General features: G+C 43.5%; 1 protein-coding gene across 1 annotated transcript; it reads left to right on the top strand.

Annotated features, from left to right (window-relative positions):
* The first annotated feature begins 1,640 nt into the window (after positions 1 to 1,640).
* Positions 1,641 to 16,099, top strand: LOC135909754 (uncharacterized). The gene is made up of 5 exons (XM_065441821.2): positions 1,641 to 1,797; positions 3,033 to 4,564; positions 7,419 to 7,587; positions 11,817 to 12,015; positions 14,780 to 16,099. Exons 2-5 carry the CDS (start codon positions 3,122 to 3,124, stop codon positions 14,976 to 14,978), a joined length of 2,010 nt encoding a protein of 669 aa, XP_065297893.1. The 5' UTR covers positions 1,641 to 1,797; positions 3,033 to 3,121; the 3' UTR covers positions 14,979 to 16,099.
* The last annotated feature ends 6,834 nt before the right edge of the window (positions 16,100 to 22,933 follow it).

The raw sequence follows: 22,933 nt of genomic DNA, 5'->3' as shown, positions 1-22,933 counted from the left end.
TATTTGCTTGAAAGCACTAGCCTGAATTGGTCTGCTTTTACCCTTATTGCATGTAGGTTTGTCTGTTTCTTCTTGACTAATTATGCTCTTTCTCTCTGCATATTGCGGGGAATTCTATAGTAGGATACAAAATAATAAAAAAAAAAACATTAGTTGGCAATTAAGGCACACGGACCGCGCGGGGTTAAGTGTTCTTACTCCGTCAGCCACTCACAGAAGCAAACAAAATCGTCGTCATGCGACCATTTCAATATGGCGTCGTACTTGATACCTCCGGAGCGTCTGGTATTCTTGAAGAGTCTTTTCATCGGCTGAAGCGATTAGGTGTGCAATAGATATGGACAAAGTGTATGGATTCTGAGCATTTCACTCTTCAAAAGCCCGCGGTACAGTTCATTTCACAGCTGACCCCGTTTTACTCATGAAACTTCACTGCCAACTGAAGTGAAAGTTGACAATAAATAGTTGCAGGGGAGCAAGTGTTTTATTTCAGTTCAATGGACAATTAGGTTTTCACCGTTCCACTATAATATACGAATGATAACGTCCAAAATTACGCACTTATTAATTTATTTCTGTGGTTACAGCCTTATTTAGGCAACAGGGAAAGTTTGAAGTACAAACTATTTGCAGTTTCTCGGAGGAACAGTGGCTGGCAGTTATGAGGGCGTCGGCGGGGCTTCCCTGCAGACTTGAGTTGTATCCGACTGTAGACCTCACTGACCTATGATCAATGCACTTTACCCTATCTAACACTTCTACATCCTGCACTATGCTGGGATCGGTAAAATGTATGATATCTATTTCATTTCTAGTTTTTTCATTACGGCTGTTCCAGGTTCACTTCCGTTTGCTACGCTTCCTGAAGAAGGTATTCACTATTCGGAGCTTATTCCTTTCTGCGAATTCTACCAACATCTCTCCTCTAGTGTTCCTAGAATCGATGCTATAGTTTCCAATTGCTTTTTCGCTAGCCTGCAACCTGCTTTTTCTCTACTTTTGCATTGAAGCCGCCCATGACTACAGTATACCGAGTTTGCATTTTTCTCATCGCTAATTCAACATCTTCATAAAACTGTTATATTTCTTCATCATCGTGACTGCATGTTGGAGCGTAGGCATGTACTACCTTTATTCTATACCTCATATTCAGCTTTATTGAGGCTACTGCTACCCTCTCATTAATGTTGTAGAATTCGTCATTGTTGCCTGCTATGCCCTTATGGACTAGGAATCCTACCCCGTGTTGCTTCTCATCTGGGAGACCTCTATAGCAGAGGACGTGGCCGTTAGTCAGCATTGTATAAACATTGTATAGTCTTGACATAAGAACTGTTTACAGCGCAAACACATGCAACCACAAAGTATAAGGGACAGGACACAAGCGCTGTCCCTTATACTTTGTGGTTGCATGTGTTTGCGCTGTAAACAGTTCTTATGTCAAGTATGCACCAACTCGCCCAGAAAGAAGTTTTAATAATTGTATAGTCTACCAGTCAATTGTTTCTTGTCTTTCAGTTATGCGATAAAAATAAACACTGCTTGCTCTGTGGGAGCCTTCCTTTCTTATGACATGTTGTGAAGATGTAGCTGCTGTTAGGATACTTCATTGCTGTTTTTCTGCAGTGCCTGGTATGTCGCATTCAAATTTCAGCGCCAAGTTGGTCCTTCTCCGTGCATGGCTTTATCCTACGGCGGCCTGGCAACAATGGGATCAGCTCATAATGGCTACCTTATTTGCGGGTGGTGTGTTTCCTCGTCCAAGCTGTGGTGTCGACAAATAAAAGGCATTTTCAGGTCAGTCCATCTCTGGTCACTCTTCTGAGACCGATTCTTCCTTACTAAGCTGCTTGAGTACATTGAGTCTTGAACGGACGAAGCGAAACCTACTTGTTCCTTGCATTCCTTCAGTGTGGTAATCTGTGTTCAGTTGTTTGTAAACTCTGGGGCATACTACTCCGTCGTTTAAAGTGAGTGTCTCTATTCATTTTGTGTTCCTGGAACCGAATGTAATTGTGCCTGAATACCCAGAGTTTTTTTGTTGTGCCTAAAAAAGAGTGATTGCCTTTCCTTTTCTTTCTCTGTGTGTTTGCGTGTGTGTTTATCCAAGCAAAAAATATACACATCAATGCCGTTAGCGGTTTGCTTTCACAACTCGCGTCGTCCTGTTGTCTGGTGCTTTGCGCGATTTCCCAGTGTAGTCTGTAACGATTTGTGTCGTTAAGCACTAAATTAAAAACCAGGTGTTGTGAGGTGCAGTTTGTTTCTTATTTCTTGGAGCCCGTGCTTAAGCTTACGAAATTAAAGCTTCCCGAGCTCTGGAAAACTAATATCTTGTACCCTTGGAGATGTTCTTTAGCATGTTAGGTGCTTTACTCGCAGTGTTTTGAAGATCGGGGTTGATTGTACCGAGAGTTGTGAGCAGCAGATATCGCATGCTTTTCTAACCTATGGCGTCGCGGCTGCTTTAGGCGATTTGTTAACAAGGTCAGACAGGTCCTTTGTGTGGTATTCCTGAGTTTAGCATGTCAATTGCGTCTCTTTATTGAATTTGGAACTTGATCGTACGTTTTAAAGTAATACGAAGTAAGCAGGCGTGCGTTGGTTTGCCGCTAGTTCCTGGAGTTCGCTTTTTCTGAAAGTATTACAGGAGAACCAAAAAGTAAATACATGTTTTCAGCTTTATTATTATGCTAGGTTTGCATCAACCTTTCATATGTCATTTTGATACTGCTAGTGCGCGTATGCCGTCTCATGTTAATGTGGAGTTAGTGGCTATTACATTTTTTTTTTTCACGTCTGTATTCAGAACGTGTGTATGCTTCTGCACCTGTGTGTTTGTGGAAATCTTACACTCCTATGCTTTGCAATGCCGTCCTGGCTGTGGAAAAGTGTTCAGAGCTGTTGAATGCTAGACTTATGACTCAACACTTGTGTGGTTTCAACTCTTTTCTAAGTTGGGCTTCTCAGACAATTGTTAGTTTTCTTACCGTGTGCTTTTTCTTTCCCATGAAAAAAAAAATTCTGTCCAGTTTCTGAAGCATCATCAGTGAGGCCCCTACAATGGCAGCACCATTGGTAGCGGCTGTTGTGCCTGCAGGCAGCTGCTGCTTTTCCGACAATGCTTTGCTGTGAACAACAGGAACACCGAGTGTCCCTCCACCTATGGCCTGCCCTGGTTGGTTGCCTTCTGCACAGTTCGCCCCGTGACATGGACCAACAGGCTTCCCCAGGAAGCCTTGACTTCCGCGACGTCCCCGCTCCGGAGGACCACCATCTCAGCAGCCAGGCCCAAGAGGGTGGTGTTGAACAGCCACACCATTCCAGCCACCCTGTCATCTTTCAAGTTGACCTTCACCCATCTTCAGGCCACCAAAACATTGGAGTATGGGAAGCAAGGGTGCCGGCAGCCCGGCCACCATCCTCGAACGTTGAAGATTGTGGGTCTGCAGGAAGTGGTGCAGCTTCGACCTTGTCTGCAGACTGGCCGTCCAAAGAAGGGGCAGGGACATTGCCTCTGAGTGTCTACATGGCTTGTTTGTCTCTAGACTCCTGCCAGGTCTCCAGTCAGCGCTGCCGTCTTGAAGCCACATGCTGCTGTGAATCGCACAGTGCCACTGCAAAGTCATCACCTTCTGACGTGGCCAGCCGCCGGGCATCCACGTCAGGTCGAACTGACGGTTCTACAAGAACCTCCAGGTCACGCTGCTCCCTGGATGAGCCTTCAAATTACACGCTTGTTCTGAAGCCCAAAGCACTGAAGCCTTGCCCCGTGGGAGGGTCCGTCCACTCTGTGCATTCTGCCCACTCTGCATGTTCAGCTGGGGCTTCGTTCGACAGGCCTGAAGTTGTCAGCCGTCCCGGAAGCACACCATCGCAAGTACTTGGCTTGAGTGAAGAGGGCCACGAACTGCTGCCGCAGATGCCCTATAGCAGCCCCAACAGTCCTATTCCATTCTTGACAGCGCTAGGGGACACAGATGTGCATGGGAGGAAGGAGGGAAGAACCTTGTCAACGTGCAGCAACTGCCGCAGATCACGTTCCGCCACTGTTGAGTCAAAGAAACAACTCAGGAGCAAGAAGAGAAAAGAAAACTCTCGCGCTGAGCGATGTTGCTCGGAAGAAATTGGTACGCATGGCACTTGTGACTGCATTGAAGACTTGTCTGGACCGGTCGAAAAGGGCTCTTTGCGGCATTCACTGGCCTCTTGCTTGGGTGCTAGAGGTCAGAGTGCGTCGCGGCCTGCTGAGAAAGCATCATCAAAGAGGCGCTTTTCGTTCACCCTGCCCAATGCACTGCTTAACGTTTTTCGCAAGGGATCTAGCACCTCACCATCTGTGCGAAACAGTTCAAGTCAGACAGACCCCTATCCAGAGGAGGTGGTTCGGTGCAGTGAGAAGGCGACCAGTCCATATGCTGTGCGAGCATTGCCTCCACTTCCAGGCAATGCTACTGTAACACTATGTGACCATTTTGGCAGGGCTGATGCAGTCAGCTGTGCCTCGGATGACTCGGACAGGAAGAGCCTCGACTATGCATCCAGCATAGAGAAAGTTAAGGATGTAAGTATTCCAGTGTACTTATTTGTAAGGGTGTAAGGATGTAAGTACTCCAGGTTGAGTTTTGGGTCAACAAGCAGTTCTAACAGATTTAACAAGTTCTACACGTCTTAGATTGTTAAACCTTGAGAAATACTTTTAAGAGATCTTATTGTGAAGAGTGTTACATGGTGTCTAGAAGCTTCTGCTATCTGCTCAGTCAATGTTCCTAATGTGTGATTGTGGGGCATAAAAGTAACCCTGAGGGGAGGTTTTCCTACCACATGTCTGCTGCATCTGCTTTTGCCATTTTAGCCATCAGTGCATGCTGGATATTAAATCCTTAGTACTCATAGCTCCAAAAACATTTCTCCTGTACAAACTAGGATGTCTATTTTGATATACTTTGTTTATACTGAAGAAGAGATAAAGAGAATGGCTGTAATAATTTGGGTCAAGAAACAATATTCCCACTAATTAATAACACTCCTGAAAACAATGCTTTCATCAGTGCACAAAATGTCTATGTAACTTCACAGTTAACATGACTTTGTGATAAATTATTCCAATGCGTAATTGCACTGGCAAATAGAAAGCTTTTCAAAACAGTATGGCATTGCATTTTGGGAACCCTCTCAACTTGATTCCATAGTCGTGAAACAAATTGAGGTTGTGGGAAGTAATTCCAATTTATTCCTCATTATCAAACCCTCTCAGTGGGTGTTTTTTTTTTTTTAGATTATGCACACCCAGTGTTAGGTTTTTTTCTCAGAGGTTATAAGAATGAGTACATTGGTTTAATTTTTGGTTGTGCAGAAATAAAAAGATGACAGATAATGGCAAATGATCTCTTGGTGTGGTCCCCACATTCCTATCTGACAAAAGAAATGTCGAAAGGAACATGGCAGGACAGAAACACAGAAACATACCAGTATGTCAGTGACGCTGAAAGGGTTAGAGGGTATGCATTAAAGCGTGTCAAATTATATTGTGAAACTGGCTTTATCCAAGAGCTCACCCAAGCTAAGTTTAGAATGCTGTAATATGTGCTGTTACTGAAGTTATAACAACTTTGTTAAAACCAAAACTAGTTTATGGCTAGGCTGCTTCCATTGCGTCAATCATCCTGCCCCTACTGGGTGTGGGCTTGTAATTACTTCTTGTGTATGCCTAACTGCACAAGCTATGTGTGGGCAAACTACTGAGACCGGTCTTTTTCCTTTAAGATCTCGAAAAAATATTTTTTGCTTTCTCCTACTCTGTTCCTGCTTGAATTTAGCAGCAAGGTTGCATTTGAATTTGTTAGATGTAACACTTGGCACTGTGGCTTGCCTGGTTAGTCACGAAAGAAATGTGAATTTGCTGCCTTCTGCCTTTCTCAGACATACCCCTTAGCAATATACGGAAACCAGTCTTGAAGGCCTTCTTTTGCCATACTGCAAATGCCTAAAGCGACGCAGCTGCTCTGTTTCAAGCATTGTTCATCATGAGAGGCCCAGACGAAGGCAAATTGGCATTTTTTTCTTGACAAATCAAGCAAGTTTCAGTGCCTGTTTACATGGAATGATTTCGACCATAAAGTATGATGTTGTTATGAAATATGGGTAGGAACAGAGTAGTGGTAAGTGCAATATCTTTCTTGTTTTATTTTAATTTTAAGAGCAAAACATAGGTCTCTGTGCTTAGGCACTGTGCACCTTTGAGTTGAATGTTGAGGCCACCTATGTTTCCTTTTGAGTTCTGCCTGTGGGTTCTTTTGCTTTCTTTAGGGTGAGGGGGCATGAAACAGAGGTTAAGGTTTCTGTATACGCTTTGTACCTGGTATGTATTGGCAAAGTTAAAACTGGTGAGTTGTTTTACTTACACCCTGCATCTTGCGCAAAACATGCTCATCCTAACATTGATAAAAGGTGTCACAAGAACTGTGGGCTTTGAGCAACTTGTACAAATGTTATGTCACAATATGGACAATTAGGCATATTGGTGAATGTTTTTTTTTTAAACGGCGCAAGAAGAATGAGAGACACAGGCCAGCCCATAGATTATGCACAGTTAATTATAGATGATAAGCTCTACAGCTGATTTATGCAGTTTCTTCATGAACATTTGCTGATTGGGAAAATTAGTGCTACAAAAAGACGACACACACAGGAAGGGAAAACAAGTGCTTCTTGAAGTTTTCCTCCCCAGCATTGTGAGACAAGCTAGCCCAACGATTGATTCTTCTTCATGAACAAGGATTGCACACATTTATTTAAATAATATGCCTTGTTGCAAACTGTGATTAAAAAAAATAAACATAGAGCAGCATCTGTCTTGTGTTCTCCCTGTGCCTTTCATCCCCCCCCCCTTTTTTTTTGTGCTGTGTCAAAATTTAAATCTTGTGTTTCATGAGATACTGGAACCATTTGCCAAAAAATGGTACAGGCAGCAATGGTGTGCATACAATTACGAAAATTCATGCTGTTCATGTTAGTTCACTCCTGCTTCGGCTGAACCGAGTCTGTGACGATGAAAGTAAATGAATATAAGATACTTAGTCATCAGTTGAAATAGACCCTTTTCATTATGGCAAAGCTAGCATTCTTGCAAGGCAGCTTGCCAAACTAAAGGTGGTACAGTCATTTTTGCTAACAGCATGTACAAGTTTGCTTGTATAATATCGCATGGAAAATGTAAGAAGTGGCTCATGTGATGAAACTATGGACAAGAGACAAACCCAAGAATGTGTAGCTAGCACTTGTGTTCATTTGAACAATGGCTGGTGCTGTCATTAGTTGGGCAAATGTGCAGTGAAGAAAAGGGAATTTGCAATTTAGAAACAGAGTTTATTGAGAATAGTATTTTGAATATTTGCTCCCATGTGTCTCTTGCACAGTGTGGCTGGTATTGGGGCCCCATCAGTGGAGAGACGGCTGAACGGCTGCTCGCACATGAACCGGATGGTTCGTTTGTCGTGCGTGACAGCTCTGACGAGCACTACATCTTCAGCTTGACTTTCAAGCTCAACGGCTTTGTACGGCATGTGCGCATTGAGCATGATCAAGGTGGGCAATTCGACATGCTTGAATGCTTGTGTGTGGTCTTGCAAATTTGTCTGGTTGCACATATGCTTTGTGAAACATGCTATAGTCCAAGCTCGTCGTGCAACAAAATAATGCACACTTAGCCCCACTTTTTTATTATGAGCAGGGATGATCACTTTTGTCCAAAAACTAACAGATGTAGGTGCAAGTTTGCTGATATTATGCCCCTAAATTCCTTTACGACAGAACAAATATTAGTATTCAAGGGCAGCACATAACATGGGCTTAAAGACTGTGCAAGATATCGTGCTGAAAAGTTATGCTACCATAAGTGACTCATTGAATTGAATTGCAGTATATGCTTGACTGTTATTGAAAGTTAGCACTTGTCCTGTTTTCGCTCTGGTCTTTCCTTGTGGCTTTTTCTGTGCCACAAACATATCCAAAGCCAATTATATGGAACCTAATTAAATCAAATTATACATAATATTGAAAATTTTCTGAATATTGTGAAACTGCAATGAGAATACATGGCATCACATAGTCAAATTGACTGACAATCGTGTCTGCACCCTATGGATCATGCTTCACGCAGTGTAAGATGGTTTCACAAGTTGTACTTCCCATGTGAGAAATTGTGCAAAAATTACCTGTGTGGGGCAATGGAATATGAAACCAAAATCGCGTAAAAACAGTCGACTGTCAGAGCTAGTGTAGTCAGTATCATCACCATTGCCATCACAGTTCTTGACAAACACAGTTCTTGCATGCCATGCCAGCTCCCATATACTTTCTCTGTGCCAGATGCTAAAAGAACAATAATGCCCGCCACCAGTGGCATGTGCAACAGAAGTCAGGGCTTGAGCTTCTAATAGGTTCTCTGTGCCTGCTTGATCTCTGCACTTTCCATTAGTTTACACCATTGTGATTAGTTCGAAAAATTATGCAGATCCAACGCACATGTTGGAATATGTGTGAAGCGAAGCGTTCGTGAAGCGGTTAATGAAATACAGTCGAAGCCATTTATGGTGAACCTGAGTGTCACATGGCTTCCGTTCGTTCTATCCCGAAGCTCGTAGTAAGTGGGCCACAGCTAGAAAAAAAAGAGTTGCTAGTTAAAACAAAAAATTGATTTTTGCAAAAAGTCCATGATACTCTCTTGTTTCTGCAGTGCAGATCCGATGGGGGGCGGTTTCCATCTGCATTATACACATCCTGCTCCGCGTAACTCGCAATAATGGCTCGGTTTGTTACAAGCTAAGTGGCAACGTCTTGGTCGCTTGCCGAAGCCACCTTGCCGACAGTCGATTTGAAAACAATCCCATGTCTAACTTTGAATCGATGTGGCCAGCCATTGCCTCAGCAGAAGTCAGAAAAGTCTAGCAGGAAAGGGAAGTTTTTTGGCTTTGCCCAGCATCATTGGTCCACCTCTTGGACTGTCGCAAGCCTGTGCGTCAATGCACCACCTGAACAGCGCGTCCTCTACGTCCACGAGGTGGCCTTCTGCAGGCACTTTCTGTCTATCGGGTAAGCGTCGGAGCTGGCGATCTTTTTCTTGTCCATTATAATCATCGAGATGGTTGATTTCGACAAGTTGTACTTCACCAACTCGCTGTTTTTAGCACCCTGGGACAGTTCCATCAAAATTGCTCGCTTTGTTCTATGTTCAGCACTTTTAGTTTTGCGGCCACTGCAGGCAAGGCAGGCGTCTCGTCAGATATGTACCACCCACTTCTTGGCCAAATCCTGTTGCGGGTATGTGCCTTGGTTTGAGCATCATCATAGTAACCAATGCAAGAACACGCTTGTTGGTTGAGTCTCTGTGAGTACATGCTATAGTATGGGAATTATAATCATCACCATGCGACGAGCATTGAAAAAAGCTACCTTACGTTGGCACGAGAGAAGTGTATGTGCGCGAAGTGGTGTAATGGTTAAAGCATCGGGCTGCTGCGCTCAGGGGCTGAGGTTAGAATCCTGCCGCTGGACCTGAATCTCATCTTCATCTGGAAAGGAACCGGTTCCCTGCTACAAGAGGAACGGTGGAGAAGTGGTTCGCTCGAGGGTCGCGCGCGGTGGCGAGCATGATGTCGAGGGTTGCTAGGGCAACCGTGGCTGCCGGCTAGTCTCGCGCCAGCTGACGAGCCGGCACCTAGACGAGACGAGACAGAGACGGCAATGGCGGCTCCTTTGGTTGTGCTGCTGGCGAGCGCCGAAAGACGACGACGCGACGAGAGGTAACGACGCGGCGGGTTCGGCATGGCCGAAGAAGAGTTTCGAAGGCATTTTAGGCTCTTCAAAGACATAGTGCGACGTCTTTGCGATGAGCTGGAAGAACATCTCGGACCTCAAAGATTTCGTGGTGTCGACACTACAATGAAAGTTCTGTGCGCGCTGCGGTTTTTTGCCACCGGGAGCTTTCAACAGTGCGTCGGGAATGAAGAAGCAATTGCACTGTCGCAGCCTTCGGTCAGCCGAATCATTACAGCCATCGCCAAGGCCATTACGGTTGTGGGCAAAGAAAAAGGATGGGTTAGATTCCCATCCACGGTGCAACAGAAAGCCACCGTCAGCTGCTGTCCCAACACACACGACACCTTTGCTAGGTAGGGGTGCTCCTCGACAAATGAAACGAGTATTTCACGCTGCCTCGCTGAAACATGAGGACCCAGCCGCCTGTCCTTGTGCGACGAGATTGTTTCGGTTTCGGCGCGCGAACAAGTCCAAAACATAACCAAAACAAGGCAAGTTGTTTGCATAACGTATGGCACACCACCTAGCGACTAAATAAGAAAACAACACAAATAAAATTACAACTCCCAGTAGTCGTCTGCGCCGCAAGCTCACATTTATTACTGAAAATTATATTTGCAAGTGTTCTATACAAACCAGTGTTTTTTTTTCAAACCAGCAACATCCTTCAATTGCTATACCGTCCCCCAAGTACAAACAAAAATGATGACATGATCTTCCGGCAGACCGCCGCTTGTTGATTGGTTCCCCTCACGCCGCCCTGTTCCACTCTTTCTCCGAGTGACGTAATCCAGACGTAACAGCCAGACCGAACCGGTTCCAAAACGAACCGCTACAGAATACGGCCCCTGAGCTCATCTAAGCACCGCACAATAACAGGTCTCTGATGAAAAATAGCTTTCTGTGTTACTTTTCTGCACCAAACATTCGTCTTGCAACCTTCTTCCGGACTGTGTTTTCAAAAAATATGATAATGAACTTGTAGCAAAAACATTTTGCATGCAGAATTCTGAAACTCTACTGTATGCGATCAGTTTTTAAGTACCACTGTTATCCTGCTGTGTGCTCTTTATTTTTTGTACTTTTGCCATGATGTCAATGTTTTTAGCCTATTGTATATGTAACTTAAGGGCTTGTGCAAGATTGCAGTCACAATATTCGATCGTAGTCACAATATCTGATCGTTATTACATAGCAAGCGTTGCTGCTTGTACCGTGACAGGTCAGTCATTATCAGATGTAAGCGATGCATGTTAGACTTTGTTAAACTGTCGCAGCGACTGCCATTTGATTCATAATGCTCAATGATATTCAGTAAGCAGGAGGCTGATGGCCATTTTCTTCGTTAGATTCTGTGATTGACAACTGTGCTTTTCACTATTGTTGCCGTTGGCCCGATCCCTGTGGTGCATTCAACTGGTTCCTACTACGCTACATGGTTTGTGGCACTAGGGCTGAGGCCTCTTGATATTGGAGCCTGAGAAAGCATGCCCTAGCCAAACATCCAGCATCTCCCAGAGCAATTGTAGAAGCCACGTGTTCGAAATTGTTGGAACTTTGTTCTGCTCCCAGCTTGAATCTGAGAGCAGCACTTTGAATGAACCAGCCAAATCTGTTTCGAGCGCTTGATTTCGACCAGCCATATGTAAACCGCCCCTCAAGAGTGCAGGAATGTAAACTGCCCAATAGCCCTCTCCTGTGCTCGAAAGCAACCAGTTGAATGTACCTTTAGTTTCCCATGCACAGGATCGCTTTAATATTGAGAATGTTTCTTTATCTGCTTTATCCTTGCCTTCTGCCTGTCTGTATACCATAATGTGACAGCTGTGTTGACCTGATGCAATTGTTTTTGCACCTGTCATGGACACTGCATAATGACATGCTGTCTGCTCCAGCAGCCTGCTCATCTAGCTGTTATTTTGTGTCAGGGCAGATGTGAAGACCCAAATGATTGCTGAATGAGTGTGACCTCCCAACTCTTGTCTCTCACACTGCAGGCAACTTCAGCTTTGGCTGCCTGCAGAAATTCCACAGCAACACCATTGTAGACTTCATTGAGAATGCAGTAGAGCACTCGCGCAGTGGGCGTTATCTGTTCTTCCTGCACCGGCGTCCTGTGCTGGGTCCCATGCGTGTCCAGCTCCTGCACCCAGTGTCTCGTTTCAAGCAAGTCCAGTCACTCCAGCACCTCTGCCGGTAGGCTAGAGCCTCCCATCTCATTTTTCCATTTTTTTTGCATCAGCTCACATATTAACCTAAGGCCTTTGTAGATTAGAGACATATGTTTGATTTGGTAGAATGCCAGCACTCATGCAGGCATTCTGTAGTCAAGGAATGGAGAAAGCATGCAGGAATATCTTGGAAAGCACCGTACAGACTCTTGTAAGGGCTGCACCCCCAACTCGGCAGCCCGAAATTGGGAAAAAAGAAATTTCCAATGGAGAAGCAATCTTGTTCGGTGCCCCGATGTCGTGCACACGCATCAGCGAATTTTCGCACACTGCATACTTCTCCGTGTCGCTACTAAGTGGCGAGAGCTGCACATTGACCTCTGGTGCAGTGGTACATCCAGGGATCCGGGGTGTGCACAATAGGCTGCACCGGCACCATTTTGGACAAAAGGTTCAGTGCCATGTAAGGGTTACACCTTGTCAAAACTGTGAAGAAAACTGTGGCCGTTACATGAGTCGATATATTATCTACAGTCATACCTCAGCTATAGAAATTGTTCTCAAGAATAATAGAAAAATACTGACTAAAAAGGGTGTCAGGCATTGTATCTCGTCAGTGCTATTCAGTGCTATTCACTGCTTGCTTAACCTTTTTGCTTCCACCCATTCACCGCTCCTATACACCTGGTGTTCTGCAGCACATTTTCTGGCTTGTTGAGCCTGTTCTGCATAGTAAGGAAACTGCTATAAAATCTGCTACAGGCATCGCACTTACAAAATGTCTTAATTTATTTTGTTCGCAAATGGCTGCTGTGTCAGGTGCATAAAAAAATGATAAAAAGTGAGCTTAAAAAAGCTTGAAACGTGAAGGAACGCAAGGTGAACTTTTGTGTTCCTTGCACTCGGAACGCCTCATAGACTTTTGAACTTGGCCCTTGAAAGCTAAGCACAGCACTGAGTGGTTCTGCTTCACAGTTTCCGGTGGTATTTGCTGAAAAAAATGAGCCCACATGGAAGACTGTATGCCTTCTTTCAAGCCTGGTACGGTGGTTTCAACATCCACAACAGAGCAGAGTCCTGTGAGCAGGAAGCTTTCCATCGTTTTACAAACAACTCCTGCTGAAAGTGTAGACAAATATGTCCATCTAGTGTGCAATACCCAAAACAACTACAAAATAGCCTGCAATCTGTTGCCATATATGAAAAATAGCCAGAAACAGGCATTATTTGAGCAGCCGGTGAATCGCCAGTCACTTCGACTTTGGCCTTGGCCTTTCAGCCGATGGACCGCCAGCTGTGAAAGTGAATGGGGTAAGAGTATTCAAAGTGTTAGATTGGGAAAGTTTCGGTGTAACAGTGAACAAGGAATATCTCAGCAGTCTGCAATTTTCGAATGACATTGTTCTGTTCAGCAATGCCGAAGATGGCTTACAATTAATGAGTTTATTGAAGACCTTAACTGGCAAAGTCTAAGGGTAGGTATGATGATTAATATGCAAAAGACTAAGGTAACATTGAATAATGTGGCAAGGGAATGAGAGTTGTAGTGATTTGTTGCCATCCTCTTGAAGCTGTTAAAATGTACATTATCGAGACCAAGAAGTCATGCATTTCCAGGTCATGAGTGGCAGCTTGCCAATATCCTTGAAAACTATACAATTGGTGCATTTCACCGGCACTAACCAATGCTGAAATCTGTACTAACCTTGACTAAAACTAAGAAAAGTAATAAATAAGCTTGATAAGAGGCTAAGGACCATGCAGGGAGCAATGAAATGAAAAGTGACAGGCGTAACATCGAAACAAGCAGAAGACAGTATGGGTTAGACAGTAATTGGGGAGGAGGGGGTAGCCGGTATTGTAGTTAAGACTAAAAAGTGGAGTTGGGTAGGTCGGGTTATCGGTATAGAGCAGATGGCTGGTGCGGTCTGTGAGAGTAATTGAACGGGTGCCAAAGGAAGCAAATCGCAGTTGAGGAACGGGACTGGTATGATCAGATTAGGAAGTTTGCAGGATTAGAATGGAGTCAGCTGATGTGAAACAGGAATAATTGGAGATCACCGGCTCGCTAGCAATGCCAGGTTGCCAGCGATGAAGCTCCCACGCAGGCTGCATTGCTGACTGCTCTTTACCACCACAGCCGTACAAACTCCTAGCTGACCTTCGATGTGAAGCCAATTAAACACGATGTGAGAAATAGAAATTACAGATTAGTGACTGAAAAAGAAAATAAACGCAAGGCAGGCTTTGTTTATTCATGTAACGTGTACACAAGGTAACTGTTATACATATTGTAATAACTGATAATTACATTTCAGAGCAAAAATTTGGTACTGCAGCTAGTTTGCATTGCTGATTGATACGCTGCAGCGGCATGCCTGGTATCAATCAGCAGTGCAACCTTCGCTGTAGTCCTGAAAGACGGCTGCAAAACTGTCCTTGATAGCTTCACTGTAAAATGCATGCTATAGCAAGAAGATGTGCATTTGGGCCAGCCAGTGCTATTTTCGGGTAGCATCTAACGCTTTCCTCAGAATGGCTTTCTGTAATATTTTTTGAATAGCCCAGGAATGGGAATGCCTGGTTTATGGTCTGTTCTATGGTAACAGAGGGCAAACATCTATTGCAGCATCAAACTTAAGTATGCTAGGGAAAGGGTGCAAAAGAGGAGGTAGGTAGGTGATAGAGATGGACTGACATGGCCGGCTCACCAAACTTGAAAATAATGTCTGTGAAACTGAAGATCCTAGTCTGGAAGAAAATAATTTGGGCTACCACCCTTCTCCCAGGTTCTCCATACTGAAGAGTATACGGCGGGACTTTGTGGATGCGCTCCCGCTGCCAGCACGTCTCAAGGCCTATCTGAACACGCCGCACTACTACTCAGAGGAGCTGGCCGACTCGGTTACCCTCAGTGGTGGGGCCCTGGCTGTCCAGTCCCAGGAGCTGCAAAGTGGTCTGCAGGAGGAGCCTTTCAGTCCAAGTTGATAGTACATCTTGGAAAGGCTTTTGTTCTAGTTCATCTCTCTCTCTCTGTCTCCCTCCTGGGTGAGAATTTTTGTGTGTTTGCTGCAGCATCTTCATCAAAGGTGCTATCAACATGAATTGAAATTCGAGCTAGTCAGAGTGAAGTAGGGCAGATTTTTTGCACTTCTTCGCTCGCCAGTGTCTGCAGCATTGGCATGATTCAGTTGGAGATTCTGAGTCACAGGGCCATGGCGCATTCTATGACTGCTTGGGCACCGATGCCTCGCTGCACTTTAAAAAAAGAACATATGTGCAAGGCATTCACTTTTTTTGTTTTTGCTTTCATGTGTGTTTCAATTTTTGCTGGTAATGCATTGCCACTTGTGCATAAGTGAAGGAGAAAGTAATGCTTCGAGCACTTGTGTGTCTCTGTGTTGATTGAAGAACACTGGGAAACATTCTCATTTTAGTGTTATACCACCTCCTACACAACTCTTACAGATGATACCAAGGACCCCTGCGTTGCATGTCCTTGCATGTCCAGTGCGTCAGAGTTGCCAATGTGTGGCTGAATTAGTGGCAGCATGCCATAGTAAATGTGAAATGTGGGCCTGTTTTGACTGTTATTGCTTTATGAGTGTCAACTTGTCAGCCATCTCTGACTGCATTGTTCTGTCCTGTGAAGCCAGAAAGTTGGAAGTAACTGAAAGCCTCGCTTGAATTTAACGGCTTTGAAATGCATTGAGCATATAGCGAGCCAGCCAAAATTCTGGAATTTGTTCAAATTGATCTAAGACGTTAAATTACTTCTGTGTGAATTATCACAAGCCAACTTGTGTTTTTGCACGAGTGTTGAGGAGATTGTGGGAAGCAGTGAATTTTTTTTGTTGCACTGTCGAGAATAGATAGAGCCAACTTATGAAGGCCATCAAATGCAGCGTTACTGAATTGACTGGTTGTCAGTGGGTGATGCAGGTTATCGTATGTATGTAAAAAGAATGGTGTCGTTGTTTCAGAATTTCTTGAAAGGGGATAACAAGCCTTGCATTTTTTTCCACCAAAGAACTGTATGACTTCAGTGTCAGATGCATATTTGCTATCATTGCTGCACCTACGACAGTATTAAAACCTATACCCTGCTGCTTGCTTGGTCTCTGAAAGCAGAAAGAAGCCTCGAACCAAGTTGCTCTAACTCTGTGTCCAAGCACAGTGACGATGTCTTCTTTTTTCTGACCTCCGCTTAAGAATGCACTTTTGTGACATATGAGACCATCATTTGTATGTAGTGCCATCGTGTCCATGACTTCCTTTTTCCTAATAACTAAACACTTGCGCATAGTACTGTAAGGTCAATAAAGACCGTGAAGATGCGTGTGACCGCCATGCACAGTAAACATATCCAGGTGCTCACGCTTTACCCTGTCTACTGCTCAGAAACACTGCATGTAACGTATGTGATTATTTGGGCAAGGCCAGCAAGAAAATGTTTGTGCTATGTTTGCTTTCAGTGATGCATTAAAGGGGCACTGAAGAGAATATTAAGTTGAGCTGTATTAGTGAATTACTCTTCTGCAATATATATAAAAAAGCCACTCTTACTGTGAGATGAGGCTTGACAAGCCAGAAAAGAAGCAAAAACGAAAAATGGGTGGTGACATGCCGTCTTGAAGACTGTACAACAGCTCATTGTGGCATCACAGATTTTGATGGTGTCTACACAAGCCCAGTTAATTTATTATTGGTAAGGATAGACCACATTGTATTCCAAAAGAGCTATAAACTGAACTTAGCAATAAAAAAAAGTTTTACTGAGCTGCAATGACTCAAATATGAAAAATACTCTGTAACCTGCGATGTTACAGTGATGTACCAGCACTGGGGTTATGATATGAAATTTTAAAGATTGAGCATTGATTTTCTCTACTAATATATTCAACTTATTGCCATGGAATTAATGAAAAATATACTTTTGAAATAATACTTTAGCAGCAGAAATTGATTAAATGTTTCTCTTTAGAGTCCCTGTGAGGCTGTTAGAGTCTTGGAAACGGCACAACCTTTGTGACAGCTTTGACGGTCCGTGCATTTGGGAGCACCCTTGGTCTACTTGTTGATGACAACGTGGTAATGTGGGGCTCGCAGTATCTCGCGTCCTGTGTTGACAGCAACTGGTGTTATTTATGGAGACTGCAAGCAATGTTGCTCAGTGCAAATGCCATCTGGATGCAGAAGAAATGATCAGCGTCGGTGGTGTTGCGTTGCTGCAACAATCATGATGCGGCAATTCTTCAACGTGCACAAGTTGCAATGTTGAACGTACCGTCACAGACGCTTGAAATGCAAACAAGTTAGGGCAAACTTACAACACATTTCTTCATTTCATCTTTTGATATATTGTGTCGTGTCTGAATAATTTCACCTTGTTTGTTTAGTTTGGAACCTACCTCTTGTTTGGCGGCCTGATGTGTAGTGCGAAATGACATTATTGTCTTGTTATCATATTTACCTGGTTCTAATGAACACCAATTTCTTGTGAATTGAAAGCAAAATGATAATGTGCATCCAGATAACCTTAATTTGCAGCCAACTTTGTAGTGAAAAATTGTAGTGTGCCTTATCAGTTTCACAATCGGAAAAAGACGAAACCCGCAGAATTTACTTTCACAAAATGTAAATTTATTTGCACTTATATGTTTATTGTCAGCATTGTTGTACAGCTCTTAATCATTGTCAATGGACCATAACACGTCGTCCTCTGTGTGGTCTGTTGCATTTGGTATTTTCCATTTATTGAACTACTACTACTACACTGTAACTTCTAGTGGTGTGATGGCTGATGCCTCAACTAACAACTTCGCTTGTTTGTACTCCGATGCACATAAGTCTCCAGATGACAAAAACATTTCATGTGGATCTGTTGTGACTTGTTTGGGATCTTTTGAGTCACATTTTGAATTACTTTTCATCACAGCGCATCGTTGCCAACCTACATGAAAACTTTTCCTGTTGACATTTTGTGATGACATTGGTGGTGACACTTGCTCTGACCTTAGGCCATTGGGAATATTTCAGTATTGTATCGGATTGTAGTGTGCAGGCCCTTACTAGAACTTTTTCCTTAAGTAAAAGGTCCATGTTAGCATTAAAGGGGCCCTGAACCACCCCTCTGGTTTGGTGAAATAGCATAGTCTGCGGGTAGCATACGCTACTGTGGGCATCTCACAGCAGCATATGCTACCCGCAGACTAAGTTTTGCTGTCGTTTGCGGCGTGTGGAGCTCGCAAGCGAATTGCAAGGTCACCTTTCTGTCAAACGCTCTCTTTTCAAGAGAAGGCCTTGTCCTCACTCTCTTCTAGATGCACTATTTTGTCATCGTATGTACTGTTTCGTCATTCCCTTAGATGGCTGCTGTTGGCTGATAGCTGACATCAAGCTGCGGTCAGCTACATAGCATAGATACCGTGGCTGCTGCGGGGTGCCATGAGTCCACTGGCTAAGCACACTGCAGCTTGCTGAGGACAACCGCGTTTGGCTTATGTTTAGTGCGTCATAGGCACCAAAGGCAGAAGTCGTGAAGACTATGTTAACATCCAAAATGAAATTTGAACTGCGTGCCACGGTGACATGTAGAAGGCGGAGCGTTGTCGGCACGCCTTACTACACCGTAGCCTTTGCAGTGCAAGGCATTGAAGAACGAATGGGAGCACAGCGGAGGCCTTGCTTGATTGCTAATAACTCCGCTTCTGCTGAACACGTTGAAGTAGTTTTTGTGGCAAAGTATTTCTGAAATGGCCTATTCTCACTTAAAATTCCTTTCTCCACTTAGATCAAATGTGGTTCAGGGCCCCTTTAAGTTAATACAGTAGTACAGTTGCAAGAAGAGGCTTATTACGTTCTCACTTGTATCGTTTGTTCACAGCGTAGTACAACAAAAAGTGCCACAGTGCAAGCGTTTTATCAGCAGAAAGTGCATAAGGTACTACCAGCCACACATTCACTCCTTGTTATCATATTTAGGGGCCTTTACATGGCAAGTAGGTACCCACTGTTCTCGTAGAAGTAATGTAAATTTTTTAAGGAAGGTTGCTAACTGAGGTGTTCATGATGAGGAAGACAATGAAAAACATGCAAGACCTTAATGCACAGATCTGCATACCCTCGCAAGCAAAAATTTACTTGTGTTTGAGACCTTTTGCCAGCTCTAACCTGCATCAGCTAGGACTTTGTTGCGTGCACGCAGTCTTTACTATAGGTGTTGCACTGTGTGTTGTGCTTCATTTTTCAGCAGCTTTCTCTTGATGTCACTTTAATGAAACAGAGATGTAGCTTTGTTGCTATAGGTGGTCATGTTTGTACAGTTTGACTTTTTGACACTTTTTAGAGGCCGTGCTTTACACTGTAGGGCATGCGATTTTAGATTCTTTAGTGGAAGTGTATGCTTCTGAATAGAACAATACTGGGCACAGCACAGAGTTCTTGCCTATTTTGTTGCATCAAAGGAAGGGCACGTAGTGTTCTTGGGACCTTCTTTCTTGTACAGAAATATGTTTTCTTGTTTTTAAGAGGCAAGGCACAAATTTGTTCCTTTGTGTAGCCGTTTCGCTTCATCATACATAACCTGATGCATTTGCGCATATGTAGTAATGTTTCAGTTTGAATGCTTTTTAATAACTGTATGCTGTTCTCCGAGAAGGTTGAGGGGCTAGGTTGTAGTGGAATCGCAGTTTTTTGTGGAAGCACTTGACGAATGGGTGGAGTAAACAAGATGCGCACTAACCCCAATCTGTAGATTTTGCATCCACCATCCTATTCGCTGAGGTGATAGACTGATCGATTGGTGTACCAAGTTGTTCCAAGTGTCAATTTTACTAGGGATGGAAGTTTCATAAAATAACGCAAACCTGAAGCAGCATTTGCGCCGCCACTGTTAAAATACGATGCCAGTTCGCACAAGGTATGCAGTCCTGTGCCTTCAACTGACAGCCAGGAACACAACACGCAACATGTTATTAGCTCCAGAATGAGAATTGCATGGATCAGCATGATAATTTATGAATCTGCTGAAATAGATTATAGTGCTTTCAAAAATAGCCCAAGTTTTCATAGATGAGAGGATCCTAAAGGCAGCCAGTTTGGCCCCAAGTACCCTAATGTGGCAACCCTGTACACAACCTCTTTATCAAGTACTCCTAAGGTCAAGGTGTGTGGCATCGTAACTGTGGTCAGTCCTCGAACTTACTTTACTGCATTGTAGTCCTTGTCCCTCAATGTAATACTAGGTCCCCTCGTGCCTTTTTTATTAGCCGGTGCTTTGATGTCTATTTTTTTTTCTTTGTATAAGATTCCGTTTTTCTTGGTAGTTGCTCTACCATCTACCAGTATCTTGCGTCTGTTTTGTATTACACCTTTGCCACGATGTCCTGTCGTTGCCAACTTTCTGGGACCATATAAGAATTGGCTCAAGCTAAACTCAGTATGGCTGTGCAAATCTGCTACTGGTAGCTTCACTTTCAATTGAATGTTGACACTCTTCTCTGAAATAGTTGGTATAGCTGTTAGTATTGAAAGCTGGCGCTTCTAGAGACCTTTAAAAGTAAGGGAAAGCTGGAGGTGTGAGGGGTAATTTTAACGCTTGGGAAAAATGTAATTTTCATTGTAAATTTGGGGAAAGGGAGGCGCGGGGAGGGAGGTTCAGAAACATAACCTTGTTATGAAAAAGACTGTGTTGAAATAGGAAGCTTACATAAATCCTTGTGTTTACATGTCCTGAAGGCTGTATTCCAACCTAGAAGTTGTATTAAAGTACAAAGTTGGGCGAGTTGGTATACATTCGTAATGGTAATGGCACGAACAAAACGACAACATAGTGAAAGGACACAGGACGAGCGCTGACTCGCATGGTCAGTTGTGAGTCGGCGCTCATCCTGCGTCCTTTCACTCCGTCGTCGTCTTGTTCATGCTGTTCCCATTATGAACTAGAAGTGGTTCTTGTATATATTACTTTTCTACTCTAGACAAGGAGCATTCGGCAAGCAAGAATGGTTAAGGAGGCACTGGTTAGGCTTGTATAGCCATTTCCTTTCCTTTTCTTTTGTTCATGTGTTAATCTAGAAACTAGAAACATAATATAGAAACAGCCCACGAGATTGCCACAGCTCTTAAATTTGGTTCAATAGTTGGGGAATGTAGGAAAAGACAGGCTATTTGAGATCTGTAACTGACCAGTACTCATGAATAATCTCCTTATTGGCTAACTACTAGATAACTTTTTGATAACTTTAGTGCACATATTATAATTGCAGATCGCACAAGGCTAGGGCTTAAGGCATGTCAGTAGCAATCGTGACAGCAGTGCCAGTTTCGTAGATTCCCACAATCGCCAATGAACTTATGCATTGGTTATCTGTATAGTTTTCTCTAGCATTGCTTAAAGAAGGCTTGCTTAAAAAATATTAAGTCAAAGGCAAACTCGTTTTGCTACAAGTTTGTGGATAAGTGTCTCAAACAGAGGCACTTGTTTCAGCTTAGTGCACAAGTGTCGAGCACTGACTGGCATTATTTTAGCCCTTACAATATGGGTGCTAGAGTTACGAATATTTGTCAAGTTAATTACTAAACCTTTAGTTAATAACTAGCTCCTAGAAGATCTTTGTGCAATTTCTAATGGACACCACTCTTACGGATCTTAACCAACAAGGGTTACCATTTCTCCATTTGCAATTCCCAATTTTTCATAATGGAATAGTGTTGTTGCTGAAACGGACTGCAAATGCATAACATGCTCTTGGCCAGTGCGGCCATTATAGTGTTGCTAAAGTGCTGTGAGCATCTTGTTTGCAATTCTGCTAGGCCTAGTCCAAGTACTCTTTTTGCCAATGACATAATTAGATATTGCATAACACTACATATACAGCAGTGTTGCGATTTGTCTTCCACTACAGGAGGTGTACTTTCAAGCTGTTTTCAGTTTGAGCACTGTATTAAGGAATATGAAGTTCAGGCTATTTGGAATTTCACTTGTTGAAGCACTAACATTAGCTGTGGTGTGGGTGCATTCGCCTGCAGGTCATACTGGTAAAACCGTGACCGTTGCTGTCAATGATGCGCTGCAGTGTCAGCTGTGCGATTGAATTCCAGCTATATTGCCCATGTTATGATAGGGACAGGACATGAACAGTGCTAGTGCATTCTATTCTAGGTTCATAGCAAAGAACATTAAAAATAAGCCTTTTACTTTGATGTCCTGTATAGCCCACAGTACAGCTTTGAGATGTAACCCGCACTCTCCCCCAAGTTATGTTTCCCTTGAAGTTAATTGTTTCAATGCAGGCCACTAAAGGTAGTGTTTGCTTTTCAACATGTAATCATGTACAATGTCATGGGGGTTGGGACTTTGACTTGACAGGATTACATTTTTACGTGCTGATGGTCACTGTGAGGCGATTTGTCTTGTAAAGACATACGTCGGATGGCTTTTCATTGGTGTTGTTGAAGGCCTTGTTTGTAACTTTGCCAATAATCCAGAAAGAAAATCATTACTGTGAAATTTATATTTTCCGGGCAACTTTTTGGCAGGCTCAAGGACATTGAGCCATATTTCATTTGAGCCATATTCTGCTGAAACTGCATATATGTAAAAGAGTAGACATGCTGTCTCTATGAGAGCAGTCACTTCTAGTTTCTATTCATATGCACCTTTGCCCTTTACCCTGTCCCTGTTTGTATTTGCAATTTTTCAATGGTGGAAACATTCTGTGCACTGTTGACCTGTGGAGGGATGTGCAGTGTGTGTCACACATAGCTGTGATGCCTAAATAGTGGTATTGAACACTACTCAAGCTAGACATGAAGGATTGAGAATTGGTCTTCCTTTAACACATGTCTGCCTAGTGACCACACTTGTCCGAGAAACCAGCTGAAGGGCTGAGTGCTGCGTGAACAGCACTTAAGCATTTCCCTTCCAAGTATGGCAGCTG

The sequence above is a fragment of the Dermacentor albipictus genome, chromosome 4 (genome assembly GCF_038994185.2).
Source record: "Dermacentor albipictus isolate Rhodes 1998 colony chromosome 4, USDA_Dalb.pri_finalv2, whole genome shotgun sequence".
NCBI classification, from domain to species: Eukaryota; Metazoa; Arthropoda; class Arachnida; order Ixodida; family Ixodidae; genus Dermacentor; species Dermacentor albipictus.
Note: the sequence above shows the minus strand (reverse complement) of the source record. Positions and strands in the feature narration are given on the sequence as shown.